The sequence below is a fragment of the Molothrus aeneus genome, chromosome 6 (genome assembly GCF_037042795.1).
Source record: "Molothrus aeneus isolate 106 chromosome 6, BPBGC_Maene_1.0, whole genome shotgun sequence".
Taxonomy (NCBI): domain Eukaryota; kingdom Metazoa; phylum Chordata; class Aves; order Passeriformes; family Icteridae; genus Molothrus; species Molothrus aeneus.
The window spans coordinates 26521845-26549667 of NC_089651.1; the positions used below are offsets into that span (position 1 = coordinate 26521845).

The following is a 27823-nucleotide window of genomic DNA, read 5'->3' on the forward strand; positions in this document are numbered from 1 at the left end:
TCAAGTACAACAGTTCTTTCAGTAGTGTCAGGACCATTGCCTGGCAGTACTTTGTACATAATGTTCCTAACCCAGCAGGAGTTTAGCTTCCAGTTTCACTCTTCCCTCTACTTAAGGAAAAGATGAACTGCTTGAACCAGGAGTCAGCCCACACACAGAGCCCGTCCCAGGAACATGCCTGGCCTCGGCACAAGCTGCACAGAAGACTGACACCATCTCACTAATGCCCCCCCTCTCATTTTCCCTCTCTCTTTGCCTGTAGTTATTTTTAGATTTCACGGTTAAAGCTTGTCCCTTCTGGACACTTACAGGACAGCACACACACATGCTGTAGATACAACTCAGATACGGGAGTGAGCCAACTGATCATCTTGTCCCACGTCAAGCAACAAATTCCAATTTCTGATGACAAAATACTGTCCTTTAGGAGGATACAAAACCACATGGAATTTTCTGGCTTGCAAATTTGACTAGAAGGCTTTCAACAGACAGAAAAGACAGTTTGCAAGCAACTTCCTCTTTTCTGAAATTTCCTTCCAGTTTGCAAGATCCTGCTGTCTTTCAGCATTTGCTGTCAGCCTGACTCCCATGCCGACCGCCATAAATGCAGTGGTGGCTCAGCAAACGGCTGCTGGGTCAGTCCCCAGCACCACTGCTGGCACTACAGAGGGGGCAGGAGGGGGCACAGGGGGTATTTATTCTGCCATTATAAGTCGCAATCAGCCCATTATCCACGTAAAGGAGAAGACATATGAAGAGCTTCACAAGAAGTGCCTGGAGAAAAACATTCTCTATGAAGATCCTGATTTCCCCCCAAATGAGTCGTCCCTTTTCTACAGCCAGAAAAGCCCTGTCAAGTTTGAATGGAAAAGACCACGTGTAAGTAACATGTTTGCTGATTGCCTTTTTCTGTAAATTGAAGTATACACCCTGAGCTTACTTTTTTGCACAAATTGTGTGCTGGAGAGGCAGGTGGAATAAACTGGAAAGATATTTCCTTAGAGCTCTCCTGGGCTCTAGGGATAACCAGCTAGGGCTGTGAAAGCTTAGGCAATGTGTATATAATGACTAAAATACAATAAAACAGCAGCAACAAAGGAGATGAAATGAAATGTTTAGAAAGAGATATGGGGAATTTCATTTTCTTCTTGCATGGTTTGCCTGGGATTTTCTTGTCTGAAAGTACCAAAGAAAAACTCTCCTCCTTCTGCACCAGTTACTGGGTTTGCTGAGGCTTAATTTTTTTAACACTACTTTGTTTCACTTAAACCTCTATTTTGGTATTCCGCCATTTTTCTCATGTGTGAAACTAAAAGGACAGGTTATGTTCTCAAATAGGCTCTTAGTCAATTGTTTCCTGCATTGCTTGTCCCACTCACCATTAATGTGGGTATTCTAAGCACTATGAAGACCCACTCTTGGCTACTAATCCCATTCATTTTCCTATTTTGTGGGTATTCCCCAGCCAGCCCTCCTATTCTTTTTCATCTTTTTTTTTCCCTATCTCTCTCACTGGCAGAGGACTAACACCTCAGTTCCCAGTTGATTCTCCCTCCTACTTCAGGAGGAGTTACACATTTTCCCTGTCACATCTGCTGGGCAGCTGCTCCCCTGCAGCAAGGCAGCCCCTGGGACAGTGCCTTGACCCTTGCCATCCCCTGTCTGATAGTGGGGGTCTTGTTCTCAGGAGCCTCCACAGCTCCATCTCTTTGGCAGGTTTTGGCCACCTCTTTTATATTTGCCATACTTCCCCTGTGCCCAAATCTGTGCTTCAGTGGCAAAGTCAGTGGTGATAGATAAAACTGACCACAGGAGTGTAACTGAATAGCAAAAGACCACGAGGTCTTGTGGGTGGCTCTTACAGACATGGAGGAAGGCCATGTGCTTCTGTCACAACAACTTGAGCAATGTGGAGGGATCGAAACAACTCCCCCATCTGCTGTGCCCTGTGCACTTGTGCCCTGTCACTCCTTCATCATCACCACAGCTGCATCAGCCTCTAGAAATGTATGTGAATGACTTAAATGCAGCCCCAAGTCAGTCATGTAAAGGGATGGGATTTCCCTTTCTTCTCTTTCACTGCAGAGGAAAGAAGTACAGCAGTACAGTGGATGAGTACCAGCAACCTGCAGCAGACAGACTGCAAGTGTCATATTAGAAAGCATCAAAACAAAAGAAATGTACAATGTAACCTCAGACTAGTTGTATATAACTGTGCAGGCACAGATCAAACCTTTGTTACTGGAAAGGTTCAGACCACGTCTTAGTTCCAAAGACATTTCTTTAGGTCACTCATGAAAATGTAACTTTGGACTTACTATTCATGTAGTAGCCACAGGCTGGAGACCATGCAAGACTTAAAATACAATATAAACTTCAAACCCAAAGCTGTTTTTTTTTTTTTTTTTTTACACAAACAGGAGTAATACTGGGCTAAAGAGTATTTTACTAAGAGGTTAAAGCAATCATTGGAGCACCACATATACTCCATTGCACAGGCTGTGTTTTGTGATGGTCTGTAAAGATATGGACAATTTATGTTCCTGTTAAATTGCAATAGCTTTCCCACCCCCCCCTCCCCCAAAGAAATAAAATACTTTCGCTTATAAAATTTACTGTTATAAAGTGGTAATTTTAATCACTTTGAAATTCAGGTCAATAGTTGAATGAAACATGATAATGTAGTCTAAAAGAAAAAAAAAATACCTCACAGTTCAGAATTCCTGAGAGAATGTCCTAATGTGACCAGTCTAGATCATTTCCCTGTGCCATTTTATGTGCCACATACCTCCAGACACAGCAAATAAACAAGTGATCAGTGTGCTCTATGATCCCACTTAAAACAGAGGGCTGGGAAATACACAACATATTCCTGACTCTCTGTCTTCCTGAGTCACCTTAGTCACGTCACCTTATCAATTTGTATCAAAGCCCCTCTACCCAGAGGCCAGGTCCTCCTCTGCCACCTCCCAAAATGCTTGTCCTCTGCGGCAGCGAGGGCAGCAAATGCATGAGGGCTGGCCTTGTCCCTTACCCAGGGAAGGACAGGTGCTGTGCAGGGCAGCTGGCAGCCCTAGCATGGGGGCAGAAAAAAGGTATTTGTAATTCTACCCAGTTACTGACTGCCATGCCACGACATGAATGCACAGAGATCTCCTAATACTCAATTCAGACAAAAGCCAAGTGAGAGCCCTGGAAGTTCCCCTGCGAAAAGTCTGCAGGATCCATCCCTCCAGTGTTTCTGTTCAGAGTATGCAGACCATGGTTAGGATACATAGAGGGAAAATTAAATCCCCCTCAGTTAACGCAAAATATTAAATTATTCGCTCACCCACAGCACGTAAGAGAAGCCCAAACAACTGCTTACACCTACAACAGGTCACATGCAGCTCACTGACTGGCTGTGCCTCTTAAAACTATGCTGCCAGTGGGAATTTCTCACAGCTGAGAGCAAGGATGAGGCTACTGATCTTTGAGAGCTGAGAAAAAGTCTGTGTTATAATATAACACAGAATATTGAGAGGTCCTGCTGCAGCCCTGTATGGGTCTAATGACACCGGGGTATTGATAGGAAGGCTCTACTGTGACACTGTGCTTTCAAATGCACTATTGTCATTCTCCTCACTCACAGCCAAGTCACAGCATAACCACCACATTCAATGACTTCCCTATGGTGATCCTCTCCATAGCCAGAAAATCACCAGGAGGAGCTTTTTTTCATAATGAATACAAATAAAATCAAGTCAACAAACTACTGGATTTTGCTTGGAATGAAAATTAATCAGTCAGATCATCTACTGCACACATGTGAAGCTGTTTGAATTTAGTCATCACAAAATGTGTGCCTGTGCAGGCCATACTACAAAGCAAAGATGGAAGTTAGTGCCACCAAGGCAGAACTTTCAGAAGATAATCCAACTCAGAAGCTCTAAAAGCAGCTTGGTGTCTGACACTGAGCTGTGCCTCGAAGTGCACAGCACAGACATTTAAAAGCATGGTCTAGACCACAAGAGACCAAGAGATAATGAGGCTACAAATTGTCTTAGGCTGAAAAAGATCCTTTCTCTGTTTGATAGGATCAGTTTAGGGAATTTACTTAGAATGTCATAGTTTATTAATGGCAGTTTTTAAAGGAATTAATGCCTTTTGCTGCAGCAGTATAAGCTGGCTGGCAGATTTCTTCCTGATACAGAAGAAAAGCCAATGAAAATGTAACAAAGGTCAAATGCCATTTTTAGTTGCATGCTGCCTCTGCGTTTTCCAGGGCTCCCTTCCAACTGACTCGTAAGTAATGTCTTCCCAGAATGCAGCATGCACCACTACTAGGTTTTTCCTGGGATTCTTTGTTTTCTTTGCTGTAACTGACTCTTTGTAATGAAATTACAGTCTGAACTGGATCAACCCAGTGCAACACAAAGCTCCTTTGGGTAGTACCAAGGCAGTCTGAGGCACTCAGATCAGAGGAGGCTCTTTTAAAAGATGAATCATTGCCTCAGTGAAGTGCAGCCTGTTGGGATTCTCTGTGATAACTTGACCTAAGAGATGAAGAGCAATCTCTTGCTCAGCCAGGAAGACTGGAAGGACAGACCTGCCACCTGCATCTTGGACACCTGGTCATCTCTCTCTGCTGACTGAATACTTCAGCCTTGGTAGACCTTGATACCTTTCTCTGTAACTTCAGCTGTACTCAGCAAACTAGTGTAGCTGGAGATGAACTAAGGAAATACAAATTAAAATCATATCCACAGTGTGCTATACACACCTGTTCTGCATAAAGAAATGCAAGAAAAGCATTTCTGTCACAGCTAAACCAGGCCATATGACAATTGCATGATTCTTTCCTTTGCATTTCTTTACCAAGCATCCTACAAAACAAATGACCCCAAGATGCACTAAATGCCTCTGAGTAACACATTGCTGTACATTTAATATTTGGAAACAACTAGGTGGCACCTGACTACTTTCAACTAAAACACAGCATGCTGGATTTCAAAGCTAGTTACAATAAGAGCAAGATAGAGTCAAAATACAATAATAGAGTTGGAAAAAACACAAACCAAAAACCTGGCATGTCAGACCAGTTTTCAGCAGAGCACCACAGCAATGAAAGGAAGAATATTTTCAAAAAGACAAGTGAGTGGAGAAAAGCATAAAGGCATCTCAAACATCTGTTTTGACAGAACTGGACCCCAACAGCTGACCAAGGCCCAAAATAACAGGACAATCCCACCATTCCTTTCCTCAAGGAAAGTAAAGTGCCTGCAGGGGTTGGTGGTAGAGAAGGTGGCAGAAGTTGATCTCTCTGGCTATATGACTAATCCAAATACTTACATCAAGGCAACTCTTCTGATAACTGTGAAGGAGAAAAGAAGCGGGTTTGAGCCAAGCAAAACTACTAGACCATGAGTCTGGGAAAGTCCAGGGCCACCCTGATGATATTAATAGGAAGCTTCAGACTATAGAGGTAGCATCAGCTGCCTGTATATGCTGCCACACAAGCAATTTTCAATTGTTTGTTCTGTCTCCTTCCTACTCTTGTCCTAAGATTTTTCAATAGATCAGGCTCTTGGACTATACTTTGTCTTCCTCCCAATTTGCAGCTGCTCAGGACGGTGTTCCTCAGGTTGCAATATCTTTCTTTCCTTACCCTCATAAGAGATGTGTCCAGAAGTTGTGTCTTCTTATTCTTCTCCATACCAAGTATTTGATTATGACAAATGGGATAAAGCAGGGATATTTTTCACTCTGTAGGACAGGTTATAGCCACTACTTTCCTTGGTTTTCCTCTGTCTGGTTTTCCACAGTCTTTGTTCATGATACAGGGCTATGTAAGAAAAGGGCTATGTAAGCCTCCAATTGTCCCACCTCATTTGCTGCATTTTGCCTTCCCTCCCTGCAGAAATGTCTTTTTACACATGTATAGCATGTTGTACCCACTCTGTTGTAGTATAAATACAGACAAACCCAATACATTGTGCAATGCGCAGAATGAAAGGAGACCTTCCTGTCCTTGGAGACAGATTATATCTATACACATTTTTGAATGCAGCATTGTCAATTAAATACTACAACATGAGGAAAAGAACAAAATCTCCTAACCAGCAACTGATTATTTCTTGTAACTAAACATCTGATCCTCTAATTTTAAGAAGGAGTAATGCTGGGGTTCATTCCCAATGAAATGCATTCTTCAACCCTTTCAATGCCCCAACATGCCAGTTACTACAAATTGGACATAAGATCATTTTAAAATAATTTAGTCTGGTCACCTGATAGTTTTTTCATCTACTTTCTCTCCTGCCTCCTCCAATGTTTTGTTTTTTCATAACTGTGCAGAAAAAATATTTTCCCCAATTCTTCTCCTTTCAGTGTGTTTTCCCATTTCAGTACAGAGGGAGCACCCCAGGCTCAATATTAGACCCTGTAGGTGCATGGGGAAAACTCTGACTGGAGTCTGGAACATCCAGATTCCAAAACATTTTCACAGTGAAACTCTGCAGATGAAAACTGTGAGAGAGGTTTTGATACCACAAGCTATCCTATAGGAAAATGTTCTAAAACTGACTTTACTTCTGTGCTAAACAGGCATCATTATGGACACTTCCTGCTCATCCCTCTGTTTCTGTTTTGCAGGAAATCTGTGAGAATCCACGGTTTATTATTGGTGGAGCCAACAGAACAGATATCTGCCAAGGAGAATTAGGTATTAAAATCTTACTTCAACTCTGCACTTTTTAAAGTCTACATCATGGTTTAGCTCTCCATTAATTTTCTTTAATTTCTAAGGTGATATCTGAAATCCTCTGTCTCAGTGATTCCTTTGCTCTGTAGCAAATTGTTGACATCTGCTTAGTAGCAATCTAGGCAAGAACTTTTAGTGAAAGATTCACAAGCCACAGGGAATTCTTAATGCAGGTAACAGTGTTTATCAGATTTTAGGCTTTTTCCAAAGTACATGGAATATCATCTATTTAGCCTGTGTGTACCCAGTCATGAACAATGCCCATGAGCATTTCTAGAGCACAGATAAAGTGCTAAAGTACTGCAGAACACAGACAATCATACTCCACTGAGAATTAACATGTCACTTTGCAATATCTCAGGTTTTCCCTTTATAATTGCTCTCTCCCTTCATTTTGTCTGCTGCTTCTGCTCATTTACAGGTAACTGCTGGTTTCTGGCTGCCATTGCTTGCCTGACGCTGAATAAAAAACTACTCTGTAGAGTCATTCCTCATGACCAGTCCTTTATACAAAACTATGCTGGAATCTTTCACTTCCAGGTGAGTCGCTCCGTCTAGTGGTGAGCATATGCATTTACCCAAAGCTCAGCTCTTTGCATGCTCTTCTCTCTTTCCCCACCCTTTGGAATCATGAGTGACAGATGGGAGGAAAAGGGATTGAATTGCCTCACCCCAACCTGTTCCATCAGGGCAGTGACAGCAGGGCCAGCCAATAAAAGCAATTAGGGAGCATTAACCCAGCAAGGAAGCATTTGCAGATTGCAGTGTCCTGGGTGTAAGGAGTAGCAACAGGTGCCTGCTCCTGCCTCACTGCTCAGATGCAGCACTGCAGCCAGCACGGACACACGGGCACTTGGCAAGAGCAGCTGCTTTTAGGCACAAAAATAGCTGGTCAAAACAAGTTCTCGAAGAACTTCTTATTTGGAAAAGATTGACTGCTTTCCACATTTCCTTTGGTTCTCTTAAGGAACTTTTTACCCAGAGGAATTCAATACAGCTGCCTCCTTCACAGTAGCCATCAGTTTTGGCCACATTATGAAGTGTATTTCCATATTGCTCCTCTCTCAGCCTGACTTTTCAGCCAGGCTTCCTCTCCCTGCACCAAGTCAATCCAGTTGTTGTTGTTGTTTTCTGTTTGCCTTTGACCAGTTCTGGCGCTATGGAGACTGGGTGGATGTCGTCATCGATGACTGCTTACCCACCTACAACAACCAGCTGGTCTTTACCAAGTCCTCCCAGCGCAACGAGTTCTGGAGCGCCCTCCTGGAAAAGGCCTATGCCAAGTAAAGCGAACCGCGGGGCTGTGCCGGGCTCCCCAGCGCCGCTCCCTCTGCTGGGGCGGTGCTGACACCACTGCATACAGCGTTTAGAAGCACAGAGAATATACCTGAATACACCAATGCCTTTTCCCGTGCCTTGGAGTTGGGGATGGGTTAAAGTGTATTTTCTAAGAAGTTTTGCTACTCATTCAGAAATCTACATTTGATTTTAGAAGTTTGAAGTTGTGAGTTACCAGGCAGATGGGTTGTGGGGTTTTTGTATGTGTGTTTACAGAGCTGTAGTTATATACACAAGTTGGATATAAATACATAGGTAGGTATCTATACCTGTGTAAAAGATCTCTTTTTATCTCTTTTCAAGACTCCATGGGTCATATGAAGCTTTGAAGGGAGGCAACACCACTGAAGCCATGGAGGATTTCACTGGAGGAGTCACAGAGTTCTACGAGATAAAGGATGCCCCCAAAGATATCTATAAAATCATGAAACATGCCATTGACAGAGGATCCCTCATGGCCAGTTCCATTGATGTGAGTCCATATGAACTTTGCAGATAAGAGGAGACGGACCTCTCCATTCGTAACCAAATATATACCACCTTTGGAACTGCTTGGTTTAGGCCACATAGAAAACATCCATTTCTAGGAGATGGAGTAATCCCTCCTAGAGACCAGCCATTAGCAAACAGTGAGTACCAAAAGTGAAATAAACAGAAGTAGAACATGGAGGTGGAAAGAACAGGTACAATCAGCAAAATCAGTACCCCTTCTCCCTCAAGACCCTAAGCCAATGAAATAGGTTAGTATGAGGATGCTGCAACTCTGTTAAGACACAAATCTTCATGTCAAAGATCTTAAGTGTGCAGATTAACATTTTATTGTCCACACGGCTTCAGACTGTCTTCACTTATTGTGGTGAAAAAAAATTAGAAAAAAGAAATTTAAAAGTTAAAAAATTAATACTTTATGGGGTACCATATTTCAGTAAAGGTGGGAGAACAGTGCTATTGACCACTGTAGATAAGTATGGACATAATGAGGGAAAAGAGAAGTAATCTGGGCTATCTTTTACCATTCATCTTCCTCCATGATACTTTTCTCCCATTCTCTGTGCCAGGATGACCTAGGATTTTCCTATGGATCAGCTCCTCGGAGCAACATTGGGGAACTGATTGCTCGCATGGTGAAGAATCAAGAAAATGCACAGATGACTCAGTCCACTCTAGATTACCAGGGCATCGAGGAGAGGCCAGCCTGGGTATGTCTTCTTAACAGTTGACTTCAGAATGCTCTTATCTACAAACTGTTAGAAAAACATATCACCTATGTTTTTAAATCCTTCTTGGGTTTTGCAGAATAACACTAATGAAATGTTCTTATGGATGCTGTTTGATGTGCGTGTTGAAAGACTTCAGTGCTTTCCAGCACAGTGACTGATACTAGGGGGCTTCACTGATACTGAGGCGTTAAAGGGCTGTTGGCTTGTGACACACGCTTATAATTTGCAGAACAAGAAATTTATTAGTGGATTCTATCAAGTCTCTTGCTTGAATAGGGTGGAGAGAATGAAAAAGCTAAAATACTAGAATAGAACAAGATCCTTGAGTGTGCATGGAATGTCAAAGAAAGAAAAAGCAAGCTCTGCATAGCTCTTGCTCGAGGCAAAAAAGCTCTTAGTGAACTTATTTTGTGACAGAGTCCTCTACCCATTAATAGAGGAGAGCCTGCTCTAGTGACACTTTTTTTTTCTAAATTACTGCAAACAAAGTCCTCATTAAAAATGCCCAACAAGGAAAAGAAAAAGTATTTGGAGTTTTATATGTGTGATGAAATACAAAGTAACTCCAGCATATCCATGTAAGTGTCTAGCAAAATAGAGGGATGTTAAAAACCTCTAAGAAAAAAATCCCATATTGGACAACTTAGAAGCTTTCAAATCTGTAGAGGGACACTTTGCTGCCTTCTCTGTGTCAGGCAGCTGTCATACCATGCCCTTTAAGGAGCTGCATTTCCATGACAATGAAATTACATCTCTTGTTTTACAGGGGTGTAGGGAAGGGTGGAGAAAAACAAAACAAAACCAAAGAAAAATCCTCCAAAATTACATCACTCAAAACTTTTGGTTGTGCAAACTTTCTTCTGCATTTGCAGCTGAAATAGCTGATTTTTTTCTCTTCTGGAATCCATATTTAGTTCTTCCTAAAAGACTGAAATGGTGTCATTCTTTGGGAAAGACCGGTATGACTATCTTGTTTTGCAAGCATGGCTGCCCAAACCTCCCATGTCTGGGGGGAAGAATTTCCTCCTCAGTGCCTGTCTACTAAAAGAAGATTGCAAAACTTTTTCTACGCTTGTTGCCCCAGCAGCTGTTGTGCTGCTGGTTATTGCATATTCCTGAACCATCACCAGGAAAAAAAAAAATCAGGGCTCTCAGTGGAAAGAGGCAGATGAAACACTTCCAAAACCTGGACTTCGAGAAGTTGTCCGGGTCAGCAGAAGTTAATGTCCTTAAATAGAAAGAAAAGGGTTCTGACAAGAGATGATGGCAACAACTAGAGAAGAAATGAAGAAAAAAGGAAATAGGTGTGAGGTTATAGTATGAAAACAGAATTAAGAGAAAAGAAACCAAATAGCTGCTGAAGTGAAATAATGGAAAACAAGTGCAACATCCAGGAAATATTTGGATGAGATCCTCCCTGTGCAAGCTGAGAACATTTCTGTGTGACCTCACTAATTCTCCCCCAGGATCCAGCTCTGCCTTTTTCATGCCGTTAGATGTGTCAAGAAGGGGTGGCAGAGTTACTGACAGGACTTTGCAGGCATTTCTCAGCAACAGACATAAAGAAGGAGGAGAAGTTTTGCTCCACATGCACATGGCAGGGTCTACTCCTCTCACCAATACTGGAGATCTCTCGTACAAGCAGAGCAGGCTGTGTGCATCTGCCATCCTGCTCCCAATTCCAGATCTCACAGATACACAAGCAAAAATCCATCAGACACACTAAAAGCTGATGACTAAGACAGCAAATATATTTACACCTGAGCAACACAGCTATGCCCTTCCTGAAAGTTAGATGCAATAAGATAGTGTCAGTTAGCAGGCCCAGTGTATTAAATTGGGTGTTTAAATGTCATTGTGATAAAATAGCAGCCATGTGGACAGAGGAGAGTATTCTAGGTGTTGATTTGCTCTGATTTTTAACCAGTTCATGTGTAGTAACCTTACAGAGCCATACAAGAACATACCATCCTAGAAAAGGCTGAACAGTCCTTCTAATACAAAAAACTAATTATTTGATTAAGAATGCTCTATCCTGCCATGTTCCAAGTGCAAAAAGCAATAGTCTAAACAAAAGAGAAAAAGACACCAGAAAACGTCCTTTCCAATTGATATTATCAACTTTTTCCATTTTTAGTTCATACTTCACTCCTTTCTAACTATCAACATGAATTCTGTGGGCGCTTAGCTTGACTGCTTTGACAAACACAAAGAGGAGAACAAGGCAAAAAATCTAGTCAGCTGAACGGTGTCACCCTCCCTGTGAAAGCCCCGGGTGGCAGCACCTGCCCTCGAGCAGGCAGCTGAGCTTTTTGTGAGTCCCACGGGTGTTTCTCTCTGTCCGACAGACCATAATGCCGATGCAGTACGAGACACGGATGTCCTGCGGGCTCGTGAAAGGGCACGCCTACTCCGTGACGGCCGTGGAAGAGGTACGTGCCCCGCTCCCCCCTCCAGCTGTGCGCAGCTGCAGCCACTGCTGGCCTGGCCCCACGCACGGCACCAAAGCCATGAGAGGCATGAAAAGCGAAACAAATTATGAGCCAAGGAAACAAAACTACGTTCAAATAAGTTAAAATCTTGTGGACAAAGAAACCTATCCAAGTTTTGGGTCACTTGGGCAACACCCACTTGGGCAAAGGTGGCTATAGGCAGCCACCTCCTGGTCTTACAGCCTTCCCACAGCCACCCCAAGAAGATCAGGCTGGGGTATGGCCCAGAAAGCACCATCATGAAGGGTGTGGTGACAGGCAGAACATCTCCTTTTGAACCAACTCTCAATCTATTGTTGTTGCCTTCTTTTTTCAATTAGACAGTATTTAAAGGGGAAAAAATACGTCTGGTAAGGCTGAGAAACCCCTGGGGCCAGGTGGAATGGAATGGAGCCTGGAGTGACAAGTGAGTAAAACAGAGCTTCACATGATTTGAAAAAGAAGTTGCAGCTTTATTTGCCTTTATGTAGCTTTTGCATAATCCTAATATTCAGTGATGAGGTATCTGAATTGTCTTTGAATTTTGAAGTTCATTGAGTGCTTAGCTGAAGCTGTAAAAAAGAAAAGAGTACCTAATAAGATGTTAAGAGAGGCTTTAATAAATGGAAATTAGGTTATGAAAGAACTGAATGAAGCAAGATGTCAGTGTTTTCCTTAGAGGAATTTCAATAGGTACACCAACAATTATAATCTGCAAACACCTTTTTCTTCAAGCTAAGTAAAATTAACACAGTTCAGCAAATGTTTGAGAGCTACTAAGAGGAATTCTAAGAGGAAGGCTGAGAGAAGTAGAACAATTGCTTCTTTTGTTGGGCATATAGAGAAGAGGATAGCATTGAGAACGAATTGTTGCAGGGCTTACAAAGGAAAAATTAGGTGGAGGTAGCAAGATGACTCTTGATTTTTCACTCTGTAAGCCTAAAGTGTAGAAACTTTAATGAAAACTGTATTGCAAAGCCTAAGCTAACTTGTTTACTCCTTTGAAGGTCAGAGGAGTGGGACTCTGTTAATAAAGAAGAGAAAATCCGCCTGCAGCACAAGGTTGTGGAGGATGGGGAGTTCTGGTGAGAGCATCAGTTTCTCTAGGAAATATGCAATCAGCAAAAATGAATGCCACTGCACTACTACCAATCTGCTAAAACCATTGCAGTGATCTCTGCTCCCCTTCATATTCCCAATAAACCCTGCTCTGTGATCCTCCCATTTTCCCACCAGAGATTATTCAGTGCCATCAGCACAGTATTTCTAATTATGCTACACTTCCACAAGCTCTCCATCACCCTTCCTACTTACCGTCCTGTCAGCTCAGTTTCCCTGAGTCTGGAGCTGTACCTGTGGTAACTCACCAACCAGCAGACCAAGAGCATTTGGAGAACATGGCACTCATATTGCAAACTTGTCCCAGTACTGACAGTGCTATTGGTCACCGTCTTTCACCTCCCCAGGGTCTTTCAGACAACTGCCAACCATGTAAATGCATTTGGGTTCAATTTCCCCTCAATTCCTCCAGGATATCATTTCAAGATTTCATGAGGCACTTCACAAAGCTTGAGATCTGTAACCTCACACCTGATGCTCTGGAAGTGGATAAATTCCAGACCTGGACCGTGTCAGTTAATGAAGGACGCTGGGTGAGAGGCTGCTCAGCTGGAGGCTGCCGCAATTATCCAGGTGAGCAAAGGGTCTTTAGGGATACAGCCTCTTTGATGGGGACTAGGTTAGATCCCAAAGGCTAAGTCATACCACAACCTGGTTAGTGCTCAGCCATAGGAAAAGCCTTGCTTTCTCAGTGGACAAGGCATGAAATTGGTAGCTGGACATCTTCTGTCACTATGCTGGAACAGAACATGGTAAGCCCAAAAGGCAGCCCTGGCAAAGATAAATCATTGTTCAAGTGACTTCACAGTGCCCCAAGTAAAAGGGATGAATTTCACCCTAACAGTTAGATTTCACTTGGGAAATTCACTTTTGTGGATTAGGGATAGCTTTAGGGACTTTGGAGGTTTATCAGATGACAGTTCTCCATAGATCCTCTTTTGCAATGCAGTTGTTAGAATTAAGTAACAGCCATAATATGTAAAAAAACCCATGTATGTCTCAGCCCAATTTTAACCTTTCCCTCAGGAGCCATAGGCAGGGAACTTAAAAGTTCTCTTTGATCATGAGCATCATTAGAAGACTGAAGCTTTACATGTTTTCTTTGGGTTGCTGATGGGATTTCACAGATACATTTTGGACCAATCCCCAGTATCGCTTGAAGCTCCTGGAGGAAGATGATGATCCTGAGGATGAAGAGGTTATCTGCAGCTTCCTTGTCGCACTCATGCAGAAAAACAGGAGGAAAGAGCGCAAGCTGGGAGCCAACCTGTACACCATTGGCTTTGCCATCTATGAGGTAACAGCTCTAGATTTTGCTCTTTGCACTGTGGTCACAAATCCTGACAGTATGTATTTACCAAGAGAGTTACTGAATCATTCAAGCTGATTACATCAATTGCAATTTTTGCTTTGCAAGGGAGTCAGAAAATCTGGAAGAGAGGAAGGAAATTCAATTCTTCCTAACTCCTCGTACAACAGCAATGTCAGGGTTTACCCATCGATTAAGTCAGACACTTTTTAGGCTTTTATAGTGACCTAATGCCAGATTTTAGCATATTCTTTCACATATATTTTTCAATCTCCCTTTTGCCCTTTCTGAAACTAAGCATTTCATTGGCAGAAGAGTGTGAAAAAGGAAACAGACATCCAAGGCTCATACATAGCAATTAACCTCTGTCCCTGCTATTGACTTGATGAAAAAGTCAATTTACTCAGTCCCTTGCACAAACATATTTGATTCAGATTTTAGCTGATTTCATGTAAAAGTCAAGAAACTTAGAAAGGAAGAGGAAAAGTGCTTATCTGACTAAGGGCATTTTAATTACTGTGTCCTCAGAACTTTAGTTGAATACCCTTCTGTGTGACCTATAAACATGTAGTCTCCCTTTGCAGCTCTGACTGTTTCTTCTCTCTGTTTCTCCCTAAGGTGCCCAAAGAGGTATGCACAGAACGGAGCCAGATTGACATCTTGGTGTATACCCACAGCTAGTGTTACTGTAGTGCCTGGCAGTAAGTCAGCAGGAGACTGTCCAGTCAAGTTTGTTTTCAGGGATGTAACAGCAGTAGAACTGCTAACCTTTTTGCTTTGAGTGTTTATTAGTAATATTTTGTGAGTAATTTTTAGTTCCTTCTCACTCGCACCCCATTTTCAATTGGACCCTTCCTTTCATCAATGCTTCTTTTGTCTTCTGTGGTGGCCTGGTCATCACTTGCACAGTTGGTCAGAGACCCAGGAAGCAGTGCCTGTGAGGGCTTAGCCTCTGCACTCCATGCAGAACCACCCTAAGCCACTTGCATTTCCTCCTAAAAATAATATAAATGGCCTACATTCTGCAGTCACAGAGTTTTCTCTGTAGTCTTAGAATGGTTTAGAAAATTATGGTATTTTCAGACATTGAAGAAAGCTTATCAAAAGTACACAGATTACATTTTTTCTGAGCCTGACAGTAGCTGAATCATTGGCGTCAGAAGTTTTGCTAACAAGCTCATCTGAAGGCTGTTACCTGGAAAGCATGAGGATGACAATCTGAATGTTGTCTTTGCCAACTATCTTACAGATGGTTATTTCTGCAAAAAACAGCCTGCAAGTGTGTTTAGTCCACAATTCTTGGCTTAATTTTCATATTTGAACTAATGTAATGTTTGATTATCACATTTGTTTAGCTGATACAGAACTCATGTTTTGTCTAGACAAGGACATGTTTATGCTGAAAGCACCTTCACTTTACCACTCTGCATGTACACTGTTCCTTGCCATGCATCCTCCAAGGAAAGTGGCTGAGCTTTGGTTACACACAACCCAGCATCTAGCAAAAGAGTCAGATACAAGTGCCTACACAGTAGAAGTCAGCCACACAATCTGCAGGTGGGCCCTGGAGCAGCCCTCAGAAGCCAATTAGACACAGTCAGTGGCAACTCAAAGGCGACAGACTCTGTACCTGCCACCAGCTACCACCAGTCCTCAGCTCCCTGCTTGCTAAGCTGCTGCTTCCTGTGTTTTCTATCCCAGCCGTGCATTGCCCGCATGGCAACCCACCTGGGCAATGGGCAAGACTTCCTTGAAGACAAATGGACTCATTTGTTCTGCAGATGCATGGTACTAAGCACCACTTGCAGAAGGATTTTTTCCTCTACAATGCCTCCAAAGCTAGAAGTAAGACTTACATAAACATGCGAGAAATCTCTGAGCGCTTCCGGTTACCACCCAGCGAGTACGTCATCATTCCATCGACATATGACCCCCACCAGGAGGGAGAATTCATCCTCAGAGTCTTCTCAGAAAAAAGAAGTCTTTCAGAGTAAGTTGCAGAGCCATTTATTTGGCCATATAGGTGGAGTGACCTCACTAGGCTGCTACAGTCATGTTATCAGTTTGCTACACCCTGCTTTTTATTTTGTTAACCTCATTGGAAACTCCAAGCTGCAAACTCGTTTCCACAAGTTTACTTTATAGATTAACAAGAACCTGCTTTGAATTGTCTTTGGAGAAGCTTACTGCTTGCAGGATATCCTTTGCAAAGAAACCATTAGGCATTTACTAAGGCCAAAGAACTTCTGTTTTACTTCCAGTTCACTGTTATAAAGTCTCTTTACAGGAGTAAGCCAGGTGGCAGCTGTCCTGGAAATGGTACTTGGAATGTTCAGCTCAAACCGGGAAAAAGCTGCTCCTAAAGCCTGCAGCTGTAATGCTGGAGGCCAGCCCACACCACTGGCTGCTTGAAAAGTTTGAATGGGTGCTTAAAAACTACCTAAAGAAACAAGCAACTTTAGGAACAGTCACTTTCCTGATTTATTTGTTTTTTGCTTCCTACTTAGGGAGGTTGAAAACATGATTGAGGCAGAACGTCCATTGGTAAGTACTGTCCTGGTCCTCTTTTGTGTATAGGAGTAGAGAGGAGAGGAACATGATACCTAGGGAAACCGACAGCAGGAAATCATTTGCAGCTACATGACAGAACCTTTATCTAATTCTCATCTTTTTTCTCATTAAGATACTTCTGTTGACACTTGATTTATATATGTTTTTTTCTCAACTTGATTCAGGCCAAAACGCTTTTGCAGATTTGAAATCTGGTCTTGGCATAGAGAAGCTGGATGCTAAGCATTGTTTTTGTCTCCATCAATGGAGATTATCCATTTACCAAGGGAGGCCTAGCTCTGTGCCCTGAAATACTTTCTTTGTGAAATTGGTGTCTCATCTCATAAAGAAAAAACTACCTTATTTTGAAGTACCTGCTTTCTGAAAAGGGATCTTAATAGCACTCTGATTCAAAATAGCATCCATGGCAAATTCTAACTCTTCCCCCCTGGAGATTTTTACACATCTTTGTGGGAATGTACTACAGCAAACAATACAATAAGTCTTGAAAAAAAAAATCAGAGGAAATGCTGTTGCACAGAACTGAGCTCCATCAAAACTTGCTCAGAAATGTTCCCCTTCTCTTTGCTGTCATAGTGAAAAACAACTGTCCAGATGTGAGGGAATCAAATTGTCAGATATCGTTGATCTATGGGCATAGAAGTTCAATCTCCCCAACACTGGCAGGTTGGGAAAAAGAAAAGGAATACTCAGAACTAAAGAGATTTTATTCAAGCAGACAAAGCCCCAGATGAGATGAGACACAGTTTTATTATGGTTTCTGCAATGTGTTTCCTTCAGTATGCCATTTCTTGGTGAGTGTATGTTCCCTCATTTTTAGTGATTTGAAAGCTTATAAATATAGGAAACGGGAAAATTTGTATGAGTATAGGAACTGGAAAAATAAACATGAGAAAGGGAAAAAAATAATAAAGTTTGCCTTCAGTGCTGCATAATCTGATCAAGCACTTTTTAATTTTGTCTCTTCCCACAGAAGAAAAAGGGCAAGGTAAGTACCTGTGCAATGTGCTAAGTGCCAGCAGGGCAAAGAGCATGTGCAATGCATGAGCAGGGACAGAGTTCCTTGCTATTATAATTTTCTCTGTGTCTGGAAACTGACCTAGTTAATGAAGGGTGCTGGATACGAGGCCATTTGCATGCAACAAAGATTTTGTCTTCCTACTTGAGATTCTAATGAAATAGGATTAGCATCATATACCCCTCCCACTCAAAGGGGTGGTGAAAAGGTAACAAACTATTCAGCTCAGTCCTCTGGGTTGCTCAAACTGTTCCTCCTCCCTGCCCCTCCAGAGACAACCTGACACCCTTTGCTAGTGAAAAGCACTCCTTCTCCAGACATGTGCCCTCACACTTGCTTTCCACCAGCTAGTGCAGCAGCCACTCCTCTTTCCTGAAGTTTCTGCTCACCAAAGTCCTGGGTTCTATTTTTGATTTGACACAACATATTTTAGACCTTGAAAATGTAATCAGATATTTTAATCCCAAGAGAGGCTGATAGTAATTAATACTCTAGAGTAATACATTCACATCATGTAGCAGTTTTTTCCTTGTTTTAAATGCACCAAAGCAGAACAATTGCAAATTGTTGGCTGCTTACAGCTGAGTGCTTCAAGAGTCAGTACAGATAAAGAACATATGCTTCACATAACTAACAAGCTCCTACACAAATAACTCCTTTTCTGGGTACTATGCACATTTGTTTTGTTTTCAGTGCTACTGTCCTTGAGGGGCAAGTTCATCAGTTTGTGTGATGAGAATCTGGGAGGCCTATTTTGCTTACAAACAGGGGAAGAACCCCACCAAAAAAAAAAACCACAAAAAACCAAAAAACAAAAACAAAAACCAAACCCAAAAACCAACTAAAACACCAAAACAAAAACAAAACCACACAAAGAAATCCCAAACAAAAACAACAAACCAAACAGATTCAATGACTGTCTTTCTCACAAGGAAAGCTAGGACCCAGAAATTGCACTATTTTGCAAAAATATTTCTGCAGCTTTTTTTAGCATGAGAAGAGCAGTAACTGCAGAAATTTTTCCTCCTTTTGATTTAATCCTTTCTTTTCTTTCATTCCAAGAAATGGCTTCTCTCGTCATACTTTCAAGAGCAGGAGTTGTTGCTGCATGTACTTTCCACAGAATGCTTGTAACCAAATATTTTCCTTTCCACTATTTCTCCTGTAATTTCCACTTCTCTTGTGCTCTCTTCTTCTAGCCTATCATCTTCGTTTCTGACAGAGCAAACAGCAATAAGGAGCTGACAGCAGAAGAAAATGATGGCAAAGATGGTGAAAAAACCCAAGCAGATGAGAAAAAGGTTTCTGCAGCAAGTGGCAGAGGGGGAAATAGGGCTTGGTCTGGCTAGCATGAAAGAGTGGCTGAGGAGAGCACAGGAATGGGGCACAGAGGTGCCCTGAGATACTAAACAGCTTCTCATTAAATCTTTACATGACTCTTATCTGGTTTATGTGGATCTAATGAGCACAAGCACAGAGAGAGTGTCCCTTCAGTTATTTAACAACTCTACAGGAGGATTTAGTTGCTTGAAAAATCTCCTCGTTGCTCTCTCACACAAGAATCCTGGTTGTGAGAGATTCCCACATTCAGCTCACCCCCGCTTGGCCCCCTGAGGTGGCACCGCTTTAGAAGGGCACATGCACAAACTGCACCCGAGTGGCTGCAGAAGCTCCTGGCAATGACCACAGCCTCTTCTGTTACAAACACACACCTCTATCCTAGTCCTTGTTGGCCAGAGGATAAAGGACAGGTAAACCCAGGAGCTCCAGCACCCCTCTCTTCTCCCTCACTACCAGAGAAGAGGAAAACAGAGTAGCAAATTCAGAATTTCTTCCTGCAGGGGGGTGAGACACAACGTATCTAACAGCCAGATCCCACATCCAGGCTTGTGACATCTGGGGGCATGGCTGGAGCATCTGCTTACAGGGAGGGTGCTGCATGACTGCTAGAGCATGCAGGGGGTGAAGTGAAAACCAATCTAAACTTTCCTCTGCATTTAGACAAAGGAAAACAAGAAATAAGCCAAGAAATCCACTTTGTTACCTATAACTTTCATTTCCCTTTTCAGTATCAGCTTCAGAGTTCAGGGTTGCATTTTTCATGTGTCTGAGAAAGCTTCATGTTCCTCATTTTCCTCGGTCTCATATGCTATTTGTCTTCAGCAAGCCCCCCCCCCCCCCCATCATAAAGAGCTCTCACATGGTCATTTATTGGCTATAGAGCAGCTGTGAGGCAGATACTGTGTCCCTGCCCATGGCAGGGGGGCTTGAATAAGATAATCTTTAAGGTCTCTTTCAACCAAAACCATTCTTTGATTCTCTGATAAGCCTCTTCTGCTCCAAACTTCTCTTTGGCAATATTTTGGAACAAAAAATTAGAAGATAACTACCAGTGTTATTTAGGCTCCTTCAAATAGAAGAGAAAACAATGGGATGAAGTTAAATACTTGGCAGTTTTAAGGAAGAGAATTAACAAAAACATAGGGAAAGGAGTGGGAGAACAACCCATTCCTCCAAAGGCCTCCAGATTCTAAGATGATCCCTCACACAAGGGTAAGTGAGCCATCCAGGCCCTTTCTCTTTTCCACTGGGCTCAGGATGTATCTCTTCTTTGCTTGTCTCTTTTCAGCGTTCTTCAACAAAAGCTCATGAGGAGAGCGAAGAGCAAAAACAGTTCAGGAATATTTTCCGACAGATTGCAGGGGATGTGAGTATGCAATCAATACCTGTCTCTGCCCTCAAAGCAGCCTGGTCACAACAGCCCCTAAATCAACTATTCCATAGATTCAAAACATTGGATATCAAAATTTCCTTTGAATTTGCTCCCATCAAATTCTCTTTGTGATTTTGAGATAAGTAAAATCAAATAAGAACCCCATTAAGTATACAGCTATCCTCATATGTATGTATAAACTATTCTCACTGTGTCTGAGGGAGTCTTACTTAAATTCAGCTTTTTTTTCTCCTATCTCCTACAAGATGCTGTTTTGCACAGCAAGTATAAACAAGTTAGAAATGCAATGCCCTCTGGTATATGCTTAACAAGGGAAGTTAAAGATAAAAACAGATCAAAGAACTGCATAAATCAAGTGGCTGCATTTGGGATACAGGAATTTTCTGATTTTACTATTTTACTTTTAGACTGGCTTGAAATTACCAGTCATTCTTCTAGTTATAGTTTATTGAGCACTGTATGGTAACTTCAGGTCTACCTTGTACCGAAGCCTCAGGAAAGGGCTGGACTAATGTTCACATGAAGTAGAATGCCCTCTGGTTTGAAACATGTATATGTCTTAACGAAAAGTGACCAAAGACTTTTAGCATATTCAGCCATAAAATTGTTTTTCATAAAGAATTCTGTAACTAATGATATTCTCACCACATTTCCAACAGGACATGGAGATCAATGCTGAGGAACTTAGGAATGTTCTCAATAATGTCGTAAAAAAACGTGAGTTTGAGCATGTTTTTTACTAACCCTGGACAAAGAAATCTGTGACAGAGCATAACTCCCCTCCCCGAGTTTCTAAAAATTATTGATGTTTTCAAACTCAGAAATTTCCTAGTTACATTTCCATGGACAATGCATCTGAGACTTTCACAAGCTGAACTTTGCACAGAGATTATCTCTACAGGTTGTTAGTACTGATAATCTAGAAATGAGCAGATGCATTCATTGGAATTACCACTGGGACAATAATGCAGTTCTCACAGCCTGCAAATGCCCTTTAAAAAATTTCTAGTGGACAGGCAAACCTTTCTCCCTGTTTAGCAAACTTTAACCGACAGACTCTGGACTTTCTTAGTAATTTAGGAATTAGTTTAGAGTTTTTCAGGGTTTTTTATTGTATGAAACAAATCAAGAAAAGTAAATCTAGTTCACAGGCAGTAACATTACTGAGAGTCTTTTCAGATTTCTCTACCACTCATTTCTTACTGGACAAAGGAAGTAGGTTTGGCTTTTACTTTGATTAGAGTTACACCTGAGAGGAAAATCATTTGCTGATTTGTATTCACCTGGGACCATTTGTTTCAGATAAGGACCTAAGGTCAGAAGGGTTTGAATTGGAATCCTGTCGCAGCATGATTGCTTTAATGGATGTATCCTTTCCTGGTGAAAAGGGACTGCTTGAAACCACTTGAGTTCACCATTTCTCACCACCACACACACAACTTAGTAAGCCAGGGAAACAAACACAGCAAATTGTAGTCTGTAGTCAAATAAAAAAGCACTCCTGGTTTGGCACATCTTAATTCCAGTCATCTCAATGTTAACATAATTGGCAGAGAAAGATGTCCCCAAAAAGAAAGCTACAGAATAAATCAGTCAGTATGACACTCTTCTTTAGGTATCAGACACTGGCCACATTAGGTACTAAAGCAGGATTTTTTCATTATTATATTTAAAACAAAGTCAACATAACTATAGATCTTGCCAATAAATGTACTATATTTATCTCTTTAAGTTTGTCATGTATCACATATTCTACTGTGCTCAGCTTGCAATGCAGGCAGAACTTGTCTGGAACAAGTGCAATAAAACACACTCTAAGATGCTATGTGCTTACCTCTGCTACAACCACCCTAGGCTTTCCAGTTTGAGATAACACAATTTTGAGAGAATGTAAGTGCATTCAAATATAACAGAACAAAAGTGTAACTACAACTCACAGCCATAATGGTTGAAGCCTAAACACATTTTTGAAAAGAGCTTTAGTCAATATTTTGCTTATTTCTTAATTCATTTTAAGCAAGGCAGAAAGAGATTCATGCCAGAGTAAAGCTCAGTTGTCTTAAAAAGCACTAGGTGAGCTTCACATTTGGAGGTATTTCAGAGAATCCCACTAAAGCATCCTACTCATGCACTTTTAGAATAATTCCAGAGGCAAAGCTGTGTCTTGTACCAGAAGTTTGCTTCTACACAAAGTAGAAGTAGTTCTTCACACTCCTGAAGCACTATGCTATACACAATAACCAAAATGTTTACAAATGTTTTACTGCACAGGTGAATCAACTCTTTGTGCTGAGGAGATCCCCAACCTAGTTTTACATTCATCATTTTACCAGTAATTGCAGCCTTAATTAATTTTATCCTAAAAGTATTGTGGGTTTTTTACCTGAATGTTTGCATCACAGACAGATGGCTCAGGGAAGATAAACTTTGATGAATTTCGACATCTCTGGGACAAGATTAAAAGCTGGCAGGTATTGCTGGTATCTTCACAGCTCCTCTTCACAGCTTCTGCAGTGCAAGTGTTCTACAGAAAAACTAGAACTCTCCACATATGTTCCATCAAGAAGAAAAGCTAAAAAATAATTGTGAATTAGCTTCAAAAATAAAAAGTAATGTCTCTCCTCATCCTACTTCACAGCCTAAGCAAATAGCCTGAATATCCCATGTACAGCCTTCCCCCATGAGAGTAGCACAGAGGCATACAAATTAAAGGAGGAGAATGATGGGAACTAGAATCAGGCCTCAATAATAGCTTAATTAGGGCAATCAAGAGGGAGGATTACCAGCATAAACTCAAGTCAAACAAGGAGAATCTCAAGGGGAGAGTTTTTTTGCTTTCCAGAAACTGGATCTAAATTATTTTACTTTGCAACTGAGAGGAACTCTGTGCTAACAACCCAGAGTTCCCAGCAATGGCACATGGCAAAGCCTCCAAGTGCCTGAGGCACACAGCACATATCCACTCAGTGAGTGCATTCAAGAGCAGTACAAGTTTTTATTACTGTTTTCTGTGGTTTTTTTTCTTTTTCCAGAAAATTTTCAAGCGCTATGACACAGATCATTCAGGAACCATTAACAGCTACGAGATGCGCAACGCAGTCAATGACGCAGGTACTGTCCCTTGTGCAGTGCCCATAGCTGAAGAAACTTGGTTTTGTTTTGGTGCAGCACAGGCTGAGATCACTGAACACTGTGCTGCCTTTTAAAGACAGATCATAGAGAAATTAAAAAATATTTTTTCCCCCAACAGAGCTTCTCAAATATCCAAATGGCAAGCCTTGTATATCTTGCCAGCCAAATAGATCTCTTCAGCTCCTCTTTAATGCAATGAGTGATGCTTTGCTGTCTTAAGGATGTCCTACTCAGGGTCCTGCTATTCAAGGCGACCAGGGAATGCTGAAGACATTTAGTCTCATTTAAGCTCTGGATTCTATACATTTGTCTAAGTAAAAACAAAAAACAGTGGAAAACTTTCAACCTAAGTGTACAGGCCCTGAAACCAGGATGGAGCAGGTCTATGTCCAAGTGTGCATTACAGGCAATTGGGTGGGCATTTAAGTCATGTTAATGTTTCTTCCATACTGAGCCACTGTGGGTTCAGTCTCTTCTATCTGCACAATGATAAGAAAGTATTTTTGCAAAACTTGCAGTTAATGAAATTCATTCTGATAAGAGGGACTTTGGACTTTTCCTGCTTGTCTCAGACACACCAGTATGCTTCTTCCCCTGGGGAGCAGGCCTCCCCCCACAAAAGGTCTCTAAGGGACTGAGAGAACCACTTTGATCAGAAAATCTGTAGTATCACTATAAAACTAGTTGGGATGATTTCAGTGACACCTTGTTTTCAGTAGTATTTTGGCAGGTCAAGGAACAGAAACAAATGGTTACCTTGTACTTTACAAAACCTCAGTGATTCTGGAGTCCTTTGCTAAAGACAAAACTACACCTGGATTTGGACTCCTGCTGTGGTAGAAATATGGGTCATTTTTATTTTCCAGGTTTCTGTTCTCACCAGGGAAGTTGTCACTGTAAAAAGAGAAAATACTTAAATACCTCCTGCCCTGACTTTAGAACTGAGAACATTTCAGAGCCTTACAGCATATACACTGTGCATGACGTTGTGTTTAGCCAACAAACAGCTGTACCCAACACGTGACAGACCTTTTCAAGGCACAGCACTGGCTGCAGCATTCAGTCCTACCACACCAAGAAGTTGCCTCCTTGTCTATTTTCTGACCAGTGCTTAATTTTGCTTTTATAGCAACTTCCCCTTGCATTTCTGATTTTTAGCTGATTTGCTTTCAGAAGGCCCAGCTGAGCCATTAGGCCTTCTGGGGCTGCAGGTCTCCTCTTCACACTTACAGCCTGAGGTTACTCAGGTGCTAAGGGCCCTCTCACAGCATTGCTTCTGGTTTGGGAAGGCAGCTGGACACAGTGAAGCTCCTTACGGCTTTACTTGATTTTGTTTAGCAGTTGCAGCAGGACGCTCCAGTCTGTGCCTCAGCTGGGCCAGGGGAGCGCCTGTGGCCCACCCCTCATGGAGCAGCACCTTCCCCACCTGAGGCCCAGCTGTGCCCGTTTTTGCTTCCCTGCAGGGTTTCGGCTGAACAACCAGCTCTACGACATCATCACCATGCGCTACGCCGACAAGAACATGAACATTGATTTTGACAGCTTCATCTGCTGCTTCGTGCGCCTGGACGCCATGTTCCGTGAGTGGCTGCCCCGGTCCCAAAGCACTGCCTCCCCTCCTGCCCCCAAACACAGCCCTGGATCCGTGGAATGGACTGGGTTGAAAAGGACCTCAAGGATGATCTGGTTCCAATTCCCCTGCTGTGGGCAGGGACACCTTGCACTGGACCAGATTGCTCAGAGCCCCATCATACAGTAAAGTTTGTTCACAGCACTACTTCCTCTATGTAGGGTGTTAATTATTACAGACATGTGCTTAGGGAATCTAAGATGACAAGTTGTCTCACAGAAACACAGAAGAAACCACTGTGTTTCTCCTTGAATTGACTAAGTAAAAACAAAGCAGAAAGTGACCCCACAAGTGAAGACCTGTGCAAGTTGGCATTTCACAATGGGAGCGCTGTTTGATTTCCTGTCTGGGAATCATCTTTACTCACACAGTAACCTAATCTACTCCCCATATTTTTATTTCCTTACTTTAGGGGCATTCCACGCCTTTGACAAAGATGGAGATGGCATCATTAAGCTCAATGTCCTGGAGGTAAACTGCTTTATGAGAGTATGTCTAACACCATGTCCCAATACTAAATTTTAATTGTGTTAATCATTGCACATGTTTTCAAGGGAGAACTCTATGAATAGAGAAATTGCCACCCAATTGGTAAGAAACCCCAAAACCTCCTAAAATTTTGCTACCAATTTTACATGGAAAACATCCATGATCTGCCAACAACAGTTGCTCTGTAAGACTCCACTTGGTGCTGAAGGGCATGGCTGCAGTCTCTTCATATCATCTTTAAAGTCCATCAAAAAATTCTGAGATTTTTTTTTATAAGGCAATTAAGATCAAACATAGTGATATGATATTAAATGATAATGGGGCTTAGCATAGTTCTTTACCTTTAAAAAAATCTTGTTAAGAAGAATTAGAAAGTTTCAACTTCATGTCCTCTGTTAGGGAGGACATTAAAAACATCCTTTAAAACACCATTAAAAACACCCATCACTTTTTGCAAGGGAAGGAGAAATAGGAGCAAGAGACTCAAGAAAATTCCCCACTGCCACTCCATGCTAAGTGACAGCAAGCAGCTGCCTTCCAGCTAGAGATGGTGGTCTCTTCACACAATCTGTGGGAGGACACCAACAACTCATCCATCCCTTAACTCTTCTTTCAGTGGCTGCAGCTCACGCTGTATGCGTAACACCAGAGCCAGTGGCCACGTCCATCAAGATCACACTGAAGATTCCATGGACTAGCACTATTCAGCCCAAGGGCAATTCCTAATAATGTCATTCACTCCTCAAGATGAACAGCACATGGGAAGAAGCCCTTGGAAAAAGAGACAACCACACTGTAGTGGACAGCACAGTACGCATACTTCGTAACTACTTTTATAGCATCCTGACATTTTTCCTTTGGGCAACAAGGATTAATTTATTAATGACTGAATTAAGCTTTCTCTGCATGGTGAAGACATGGAGAATACAAAATTGTTCTGCTTGTGCTGACAACTGGAAAGTTGTTCCCTCAAGTGAGGTGAAACTGGGACTGTATCTAACTGCGAAAGTCAAAGGTGCTTACTGCCACCTTGTAATTGGTCATTAACTCTTTGTCCTGCTCTTGGTATTATCCTTTCATCTCTTTGTAATATTTACTGAATAATTCACATGAGATTGTGCTAATTACATTAGTATTATGCAACCCAATGACTCAGTTACAGATTTGGCTGTGCAGGTTGGATCTCTGCTATGTAGAAATGGGAGAGTAGGGCACAACAGACTGCAATACCCGAGTACAGCTTGATCTAATGCCTCAGCAGAAGTACCAGAACTGAGCAATTGGCTCTCATTATTAGTACTTATCCTGATTACAAATGTGGACATTGTAAATGTTTTTCATTGTAACTGCATTCCCATAATATTGAGAAACTTATTTGCCATTTGAGGCAGACAACCTCTTATACCTACAAATTTATATATCTACACACATATATTTCCCCTACTGCAGGTCCTATTTCCCAACATTAGCATGCATTTCTTTATTGCAAGAGGTGACTTGTAGGAGAATCTATGTCAGCATGACCACTTTGGGAATATTATTCCAATGGGCAAGTACAATTATTTTAATGGAATAAAAAAAAAAAAATCAACTGGATTTTGGCCTAGGCTTTTTGGTCTTATTCTGAAAGAACAGATGAAGATGAAATATTGAGCACTCTTTCATCATTCTCCTGAATATAGAGCAGCTTTTGGAGTTTATGGCAAGTGTGAAATTAGCTTAATATCTCAAATATTTGCCCGTTTACTCCTTGAATACATTAAAAATGAAAAAAGAAAGCACTTGAGAGGTTCCCTTGCTACCAGATTAAAGGATAACGGGTACAATATAAAAAATGGAAGGGCAAACAAAACATGCAAGGAAGACCAGACTTTGTCAGGAGAACCTTTTACTTAGTTGTCAAGTGGGAAAAAGTAGCAAAGCAATCCACTAATGTAAAGTAAAAATTAAAAAACAAATTCTAGCATCCACTGAAAGTTATTCCAGTGAGTAGTACATTTAACTGGAAGGTCACTAAGAAGCAGAAAACCTTTTGACTATGAAGTTCTTA

General features: G+C 41.7%; 1 protein-coding gene across 2 annotated transcripts; it reads left to right on the plus strand.

Annotated features, from left to right (window-relative positions):
• On the plus strand, nucleotides 1-27369 carry CAPN3 (calpain 3). Of its 2 annotated transcripts, XM_066551923.1 has the most exons (23): nucleotides 1-879; nucleotides 6634-6703; nucleotides 7164-7282; nucleotides 7892-8025; nucleotides 8384-8552; nucleotides 9139-9279; nucleotides 11649-11732; nucleotides 12113-12198; nucleotides 12779-12856; nucleotides 13303-13463; nucleotides 14018-14187; nucleotides 14818-14829; nucleotides 15981-16189; nucleotides 16707-16743; nucleotides 18988-19089; nucleotides 20418-20495; nucleotides 21182-21239; nucleotides 21825-21889; nucleotides 22925-22993; nucleotides 23555-23633; nucleotides 25118-25234; nucleotides 25697-25755; nucleotides 26390-27369. In XM_066551923.1, the coding sequence occupies exons 1-23, from the start codon at nucleotides 589-591 to the stop codon at nucleotides 26414-26416; spliced, it is 2415 nt and encodes an 804-aa protein (XP_066408020.1). In that variant the 5' UTR covers nucleotides 1-588; the 3' UTR covers nucleotides 26417-27369. The 2 variants fall into 2 exon arrangements, with proteins under 2 accessions (XP_066408020.1, XP_066408021.1); XM_066551924.1 differs by lacking the exon at nucleotides 18988-19089.
• The last annotated feature ends 454 nt before the right edge of the window (nucleotides 27370-27823 follow it).

Excerpts from the sequence above, each read along its gene's own strand:
- CAPN3 (XM_066551923.1), top strand. The coding sequence starts at position 589 with ATGCCGACCGCCATAAATGCAGTGGTGGCTCAGCAAACGGCTGCTGGG. Across the intron at positions 8,026-8,383 it reads CTGGAAAAGGCCTATGCCAA|ACTCCATGGGTCATATGAAG; the intron begins GTAAAGCGAACC and ends TCTCTTTTCAAG. Across the intron at positions 16,190-16,706 it reads GAAAAAAGAAGTCTTTCAGA|GGAGGTTGAAAACATGATTG; the intron begins GTAAGTTGCAGA and ends CTTCCTACTTAG.